The sequence below is a fragment of the Triticum dicoccoides genome, chromosome 7B, assembly GCF_002162155.2.
Source record: "Triticum dicoccoides isolate Atlit2015 ecotype Zavitan chromosome 7B, WEW_v2.0, whole genome shotgun sequence".
NCBI lineage: Eukaryota > Viridiplantae > Streptophyta > Magnoliopsida > Poales > Poaceae > Triticum > Triticum dicoccoides.
This window is the reverse complement of record NC_041393.1, coordinates 348,034,145-348,043,070: the sequence shown is the minus strand read 5'-3', so window position 1 is coordinate 348,043,070 and position 8,926 is coordinate 348,034,145. Positions and strand designations below refer to the sequence as shown.

Genomic DNA, 8,926 nt, shown 5'->3' with positions numbered 1-8,926 from the left:
GCGTCCTTATCCCCTCGTCTCGTCGCCGGCGAGGGGGGTTCGGCTGGGACGTGCCCTGTTCCGACCCGGGTCGGGGGAACAGGGGAAGGGGACGCGGTGCGGGAGCTGGGCCGGCTGGGCCGGCCAGGCTGGCTGCGGGCCAGGGGGGTTGGGCGGTGGCCGTGCGGGTGGGTTGGGCTGCCTGGTCCAGGGGGCTTCCCCCCTTTTTTGTTTTTTTTTTGTAATCTCTTTCTCTTATTTATTTTCCCTTTCTGCTTTATTTAGTTTTAGGGCATTTAGGCATTTTATAAAATGGTGTTTGCTTCACCATAATTACCAGTGCAATATTTGGCAACCCCCGAACATTTTCGCTTTGCCTTTTGAAAACTTAGGGTGTTTGTCACTAATTCATATTTTGAATTTGCAATGATTTTGAACTACCACTTGATTAGCAACAGTAACACGGATGACATGGCATCATTAATAGAGTTTTACTGTAGCCTAATTATCCGGGCGTTACAGGCCCACATGGACCGGGGGGTGGGGTTACAGCTCACATGGGCTGCCGCACCATTCCCCATGGCACATGTCATATAAATCTAGAGATAAGGTCTTATCTCTAAATTTAAAGGGTTGAATCTAGAGATAAGATGTTATCTCCAAGTTTAAAGGGATTTCTCCCATGTGGCCAGCCCTAGGAGGGTTTTGGATGCCCTTCCCCGCCCCCTAGCCTATATATATAGGGGGAGGCGCATGGGGGCAGCCACCACTTCACCCCTTGCCCGTTGCCTCTCCCAACTCCTACATTTCTCCGGTACGTGCGTGGCAAAGCCCTGCCAGAATTCCGCTGCCACCACCACCACCATACCTCCATGCTAGTTCCGATCTCACCTACCTCCTCTCCCTCGCTTGTGGATCAAGGAGAGGACACCATCCAGCTGAACGTGTGTTATGCTAACCTCGGAGGTGCCATCCGTTCGGCACTAGATCGGATTGGATCGTGAAGAGTACGACTACATGAACCGTGTTATGACGCTAACGCTTTCGGCCTACAAGGGTATTTAGACACACTCCCCTCTCGTTGCTTTGCATCTCCTAGATTGGATCTTGGGTGTTTGTAGGAAATTTTTTGATTTTCATGCTTCGTTCCCCATCAGTTAGCAGTGGCACAAGGTCAATGGCGGGTGCCCCTGAGAGCCTTGCCCGCCACTACTAGGCTTTTTCCGCCCACCACTTCTAAAGCACACACAAAGAAGGCTAGGTTTCAAAAGAGGAGGTGCTTACTCAATGTTGCCGAATGCCGAGGCCCACCGATCACTTCCCGTCGAAGTCGCCTTGACAGCCATGGCCCAAGTTGTCGCCTCCGCGTACTCGAGCGATGGATGTGGCATCATGGTGTGCGCCAACTAGGTCGGCTTAGAGCCCCCTCCGGCGCCATAGGGTCTCCACCACCACCAAGGCCTATTGCATCGTCGCCTCCGCCACCACACTTCGCCGTCAACATATCAAAGAGAGATGAGAGAACAAGAGGGAACAAATCGAGTCACAGGAGAGGCAGGAAGGGTAAATGAAAGAAGACCTAGCCCTATATGTCGCCTGCGAACCGGTAAGCCACGTTGGCAAGAGCGGAAACCAGACCCAACAGTCATAATCGTCATCAAAACGCCAAAGCCATCACCTACTGTATTTTCTTAAAAAAACTGAGAATTGGTTTTTATAAAGCCCTCTCGCTTTTGTTTTAACGCTGACCTGGAATATTCACTTTGAAATAAATCAGAAACAACAATGTTTTTTTTTTGCGGAGTAAAAATGATATTATTGACACCAAGTTCGGAAATAAGGACATCCACAAATATAATTCCTTAGCATTTTATAGCTTACGCACACCAAAATTCCCAAGTTCACGCTTCATAGCTCAACAAGACGAAAGTGTGCAAACATTTATTTGATAAACTCAACTTTACACTGATACAAACGATCAACAGAAACTATTAAGCATCCGATATTTGAAATCCAGGTAAAACGAGAATGGCGTCGTTACAAGTATGACTAGAGATGCAAAACCAGAGATGGAAACCAGCGACCTACAACGGGGTCAGGCCAACAACACCTGCAAAACAAGCATAATCATGAAACAGGTGCATTTCTGACTCCCAACAATTGGCACTTATAGAACATTAAAAACAGCAAACAGTTTCTGTAAAACAGCTTCAGTGATTTATGTAAACACTTGACAGCTCACATGAACAGTTTATGTAAAACAGCTTCAGTGATTTACTTATGATCATAGAAAAAAAAGTGAACAACAATTCTATAATGCAACAGCCCAGGGTAATTTTATTTTGGCATCATCATGAATAATGTCATCATATCACTGAATGTCCCGTGGCCGACATCAGCCCCTATAAAGTCACCCTTCCGCGCGGAAACCCTAGCCTAGCTCCTCTCCCATGTCCGCCACCGCTGTTGTGCCACTCTTCTTTTCTTCCACTCCAAGCAATCCACCAGCGCCATGGCCGAGTCGAGGTCGAGCTCGATGGCAGCAGGATAACCAGCACGCCAAGCCCTTCTGCACCATCTGGAACTAGCCTAGTCCACCTCAAACATCGCCTCCAAGCCCAAGACCATGGCGCCCGGGAACGGCGACTTCGGCTATGTCTTCTTCCTCGCCGGCAATGCCTCCACAGCTCGACTTTGTGATCCTCTGGCCCGTTTTTCTTCACCGGCACTCTCAAGGTGAGCCTCTGGGCCTACTTTTCCTTGCAGATCTCGCTCGATTTCGAGGCCCTTCGTAGCACCGCTGCCGACGACGTTCGGCTCCGGTCAAACTCAAGGATAGCCTCTGTTAGCTTGCCTGGATGATGTAGTTCAACTTGCCTTTGTGCGGGCATCGTTTTGATGCACACGCCGCTCGTTCTTGGGCACCGTAGCGTCGAGTAGGGGTGCTGCCGCCGCAAGAATGGTTGCCGGCACTGGTGAGCGGCACCGCATGGCCATGACAGAACACACCACTTCTTTCTAGGATTAGATCAAAATAGATTGGTCCACACTTTCAGCACGAACACGAATTGATCCAAATGGCTAGCCCCACTCGAATTCGTTAGTGCAATCGTGGTTCGAATCTCCATCGGAGCAAGCCTCCCCTTATCTGTTTTGGTTTTCTTTGTGTGGCTGACAGGTAGGTCCCGCAAGTCAGATCATCAAGCCGCAGCTGGGCCTCAGCCCAGTAGCGTGCTACACTGGCGGGCGTGCGGCGCTTAGCTATTCCTCGCACTACTTGGGCCCAATATCGATGCCCGTTCGTTTGTTATTTAATCTTTTTGCAAACTGCAGTTTTTCCCAAATTCAATTTAAATCTGTAAAACGCATATTGCATATCAAAATGTTCCTAAAATTGTAACCTCTCTGTTCATGTCATTTGCATTCTTTTTTGCTTCCTTTAATTAAATTTCAATAATGCATTGTTCAATTTGTTAAAATCATAACAAATAAATATAGCGCAGAAAGATATAGACTTTATATCTAAAATGACCAGAAAAATGCAGAATCCATTTATGCCAGTTTATGCAAGTTAAATAACTTTAACATTCTGTTTAGTAGTAATTCAATTTTAACTTCAAATTGCATATGAAGTACTTTTGGAAAACCGACTGCATTATGTCTTTTGTGGGTAGTGAGGTTGTAGGTTAATACAATCACTTTCGAATGTCATGCATCATGTTGATTGGGCATTGCCTTGAAGCTTATGGTTGTTACTTTTCTTCTTTGTCGATATTTGCTTCTTCCCGATAAATCGTAGTATTGACGTTGGTTACGAAGCTACTTCCGACTACGCTTGTGAGGATCTTGCACAGTACCAAGCGGCTGTGCCAACAGGCAAGCAAAACCTCCTTGATCATTTATGATCCCATGCTTTCCCCCTATTGCTTGCATATTCGATGATGTAGTGAGTCTTTTGATGGCTATTCGATGCGTAGCATGATTCTTGTCACCATGATATGCCTTTAACCACCTGTTACTTGCTTGTGTTGATGCTATGTTATAGCCCTGCTTATCATGCCGTAGTATGCCATGCTTAGGGTTATGCTTAAGTTATGCCATGTCTGCTTGATGTTACTTGCAGGATATCACACATATTAACCTGGTCCTGATATATTTATGTTACAGTATTCTGGAGATAATTTATATGTAACAAGTAATAAAGGCAACGATGGGAGGTCATGCCTAGTGCATTGGTGTTTTGTTCCACTCGAGCTGCCCTAGGACCCAAATTCTTGTTGTCTTGGTCCAAGACTGAGCGTGCTAATCACTCGTGGGAGGTTTAATGGGGGCCCCCTGATGAGGACATCAATAGCATTGTTACACCCACAGCCCCTGCTACTATACATATTGGACCAATTACTAGAGCTCGTGCACGCCAATTAAATTACCAGGTACTTTCGTTTCTTGGTAATGATTCTAATGTTCATGAGAATATGATGTTGCCTAAATTGAATACATTTGTTTTGCATACAAATGAAGGGCCTAGCTTGGAGAAGGATGAACATTGGAGCAAGAACAAGCATGGAGATGACGGCATGCGCAAGGGAAACAAGAACGAAGTTTCAAGTGATGATTTCAGGACTTTGAAGCCACCATAATGGGTGCATGAAGTCTTGGACGAAATATACAAGATGCCACTTCACAAATTTCGTCCAGAGACTATTATAGGTGTTGCGTCACCTTATTATTGGGCCAGGCCCATGTAATTTCGAAATACATAAGTATAGGCTGTTTTTAGAGTCCGTATGTGTGGGGAAACAAGAGATAGGGTTGGTTTCGGACCCCTCCCCCAAGGCCCACAAAATTCCTCCCTCTTCCTTCATATATACAGCCCTTAGGGCGTCATTTAGACTTTGGGTTTTGTTTAGATTAAAAGTTTGCCATAGCTGCAACTTCGCGTACTTCGTTTGTGTTCAACGACCAGACAAAGGCGTCACAGAACCCCACCTTCATTAATAAAGCTTTCCTCTTATATTCGCAATATCCAGATTGCAATCTCTGTTTCTTGCTTGTTCTTCGTTTGCTCGCAGGGAAACAGACCCTCGTGGTCAGGTTGAACGTGCTCCGGCGTGGTCAATAACCCCTCGGAAGTTGATTTAGCGATTGCTAAGGCACGACGTCTCACACGTTCGTAGTCGGATCGTCAAGGTCTCACACGTTCGTAGTCGGATCGTCAAGGTCGACTCACACGTTTGGTTTATATGAGTGGTTAGTCATGCCTTTTGGGTTAACTAATGCACCTAGTACTTTCATGAGATTAATGAACAAAGTTCTACGTGCTTTCATTGGACGATTTGTGGTAGTCTATTATGATGATATACTAATTTATAGCAAATCTTTGGAAGAACATTTGGAACATCTACGTGTTGTTTTTATTGCTCTACGTGATGCACGTTTGTTTGGTAACCTTGGAAAGTGCACCTTTTGCACCGACCGAGTATCTTTTCTTGGCTATGTTGTTACTTCACAGGGAATTGAAGTTGATAAGGCCAAGATTGAAGCTATTGAGAGTTGGCCGCAGCCCAAAACGGTCACACGAGTGAGGAGTTTTCTTGGCCTCGCTGGATTCTATAGGCGTTTTGTGAGAGATTTCAGCACCATTGCTGCACCTCTCAATGGGCTTACAAAGAAGGATATGCCTTGTGTTTGGGGTACCGCACAGGAAGAAGCCTTCACGGTATTGAAAGATAAGTTGACACATGCTCCTTTACTCCAACTTCTTGATTTTAATAAGACTTTTGAGCTTGAATGTGATGCTAGTGGAATTGGATTAGGAGGAGTGTTATTACAAGATGGCAAACCTATTGCATATTTTTCTGAAAAATTGAGTGGGCCTAGTCTGAATTAATCTACTTATGATAAAGAATTATATGCTCTTGTTAGGACTTTAAAAACATGGCAACATTATTTATGGCCCAAAGAACTTGTTATATATTCTGATCATGAATCTTTGAAACATATTAGAAGTCAAGCTAAACTGAATCGTAGACATGTTAAATGGGTTGAATTCATTGAGACTTTCCCTTACGTCATTAAACACAAGAAGGGTAAAGAAAATGTTATTGCCAATGCATTGTCTCGTTGCAATACTATGCTTTCACAACTTGACTTCATAATATTTGGTTTGGAAACCATTAAAGATCAACATGTGATGATGCTGATTTCAAAGATGTATTGCAGAATTGTAAAGAATGAAGAACAGGGAACAAGTTCGTCGCCAATGATGAATTTATATTTTGTACTAACAAGCTATGCATTTCAGCTAGCTACGTTCGTCTTTTGTTGTTGTAGGAGGCGCATGGAGGAGGATTAATGAGACACTTTGGCGTGAAGAAAACGGAGGACATACTTGCTACACATTTCTTTTGGCCGAAGATGAGATGGGTTGTTGAGCGTTTTGTTGCTCGCTGCACTACATGTCAAAAAGCTAAGTCACGACTCAATCCTCATGGTTTATATATGCCTTTGCCTGTACCTAGTGTTCCTTGGGAGAATATATCTATGAACTTTGTTTTATGTTTACCTCGAACGAAGAAGGGGAGGGATAGCATATTTGCTGTCGTGGATAGATTCTCGAAAATGGCACACTTTATACCATGTCATAAAAGCGATGATGTTGTTATTGTTGCTGATTTGTTCTTTCGTGAAATTATTCGCTTGCATGGTGTGCCAAGTACTATTGATCGTGATACTAAATTTCTTAGCCACTTTTAGAGATGTTTATGGGCTAATTTGGGGACTAAACTGCTTTTTAGTACTATTACTTGTCACCCCCAAACTGATGGACAAACTGAAGTAGTAAATAGAACATTATCTACTATGCTTAGGGCTGTTTTGAAGAATAATAAGAAAATGTGGGAAGAATGCTTGCCTCATATTGAATTTGCTTATAATCGTTCATTGCATTCTACTACTAAGATGTGTCCTTCTGAAATTGTATATGGTTTCCTACCTCCTGCACCTATTGATCTGTTGCTGCCTCTTCCATCTTTGGAGAAGGTTAATTTTGATGGTAAACAACGTGTTGAATTGATTTTAAAAATGCATGAGTTAACTAAGGAAAACATTGAGCGTATGAATGCTAAATATAAACTTGCTGGAGATAAGGGTAGAAAACATGTTGTGTTTGCACCTGGAGATCTTGTTTGGTTACGCGCAAGGATAGATTTCCTGATTTGCGCAAATCAAAGCTAATGCCACGTGTCGATGGTCCTTTTAGGGTGTTAGAGAAAATAAATGATAATGCATATAAACTTGAGCTGCCTGGAGATGTTGGGGTCAGTCCCACTTTTAACATTGCAGATTTGAAGCCTTATTTGGATGAGGAAGATGAGCTTCCATCAAGGACGACTTCATTTCAAGAAGGTAGGATGATGAGGACATCAATACCATTGTTACACCCACAACCCCTGCTACTATACATATTGGACCAATTACTAGAGCTCGCGCAAGCCAATTAAATTACCAGGTACTTTCGTTTCTTGGTAATGATTCTAATGTTCATGAGAATATGATGCTGCCTGAATTGGATACATTTGTTTTGCTTACAAGTGAAGGGCCTGGCTTGGAGAAGGATGAACATTGGAGCAAGAACAAGAATGGAGATGACGGCATGCGCAAGGGAAACAAGAACGGAGTTTCAAGTGATGATTTCAGGACTTTGAAGCCACCGTAATGAGTGCATGAAGTCTTGGACGAAATATACAAGATGCCACTTCACAAATTTCGTCCAGAGGCTATTATAGGTGTTGCGTCACCTTATTATTGGGCCAGGCCCATGTAATTTCGAAATACATAAGTACAGGCTGTTTTTAGAGTCCGTGTGTGTGGGGAAACAAGAGATAGGGTTGGTTTCGGACCCCTCCCCCAAGGGCCACCAAATTCCCCACTCTTTCTCCATATATACAGCCCTTAGGGTGTCGTTTAGACTTTGGGTTTTGTTTAGATTAAAAGTTCACCATAGCTGCAACTTCGCGTACTTCATTTGTGTTCAACGACCAGACAAAGGCGTCACAGAACCCCACCTTCATTAATAAAGCTTTCCTCTTATATCCGCAATATCCAAATTGCAATCTCAGTTTCTTACTTGTTCTTCGTTTGCTCGCAGGAAAATAGACCCTCGTGGTCAGGTTGAACGTGCTCCGGCGTGGTCAATAACCCTTCGGAAGTTGGTTTAGCGATTGCTAAGGCACGACGTCTCGCACGTTCGTAGTCGGAGCGTCAAGGTCGACTCCCACAGAAAACGATAGTCATCATCTCATCGAAACATCGGGACACCTTCGCCTCTATCACCCCCTTGACCTACTACCTGCCCATAGACCAGTTCGCGTGCCACTTTAGTTCAGGCTTTCCATTTGGAATACGCGTAGTTGTATATTTCATGGTCTTCAACGGTAAGTATATGATGCTGTTAATTTTACCATTTGGGGAGGTTATCCTATATGGCTCTTGTAACGCCCGGATAATCTTGCTACAGTAATCCCACGCTAATCATGGCACGTCATCCCGATTACTGTTGCTATCCTCGCAATAATTCGAAACCGTTAAAATTCAAAATTCAAATTGATGAAAACAATAAAAAATTTCAAAATTTAAAATAAAATTGTTCGGTGGTTGGCGAATATTACAAAGGTAATTATAGTGCAACAGGCATATTTTTATAAAATGGCTAAATGGATTAAATGATTTAAACAGAAAAGAAATAATAAAAAAAACAAAAGGAAGAGAACACCCCCCCCCTGCTGGACCGCGGCCCAGCTGGCCATCGGGCCAACCAGGTCGGCCCAGGTCGGCCCCACTTCCCCTCCCTTATCCACTCACCTCCCCCCCACTCCCCACCGACACCCCACTCCACCCACTCGCCCCCCTCCTCTCGCCCGATCTGGATCGGGATCCAGAGGAGACC

General features: G+C 44.1%; 1 protein-coding gene across 1 annotated transcript in view; it reads right to left on the bottom strand.

Moving 5' to 3' along the window:
- Window positions 1-1,816: 1,816 nt before the first annotated feature.
- LOC119337278 (superoxide dismutase [Cu-Zn], chloroplastic) overlaps window positions 1,817-8,926 on the bottom strand; it is a 35,375-nt gene continuing 28,265 nt past the window's right edge. The window contains exon 8 of the mRNA XM_037609394.1: window positions 1,817-2,089. Coding sequence (XP_037465291.1) covers window positions 2,064-2,089 — 26 coding nt within the window. The 3' untranslated portion in view covers window positions 1,817-2,063. The remainder of the gene's footprint in view (window positions 2,090-8,926) is intronic.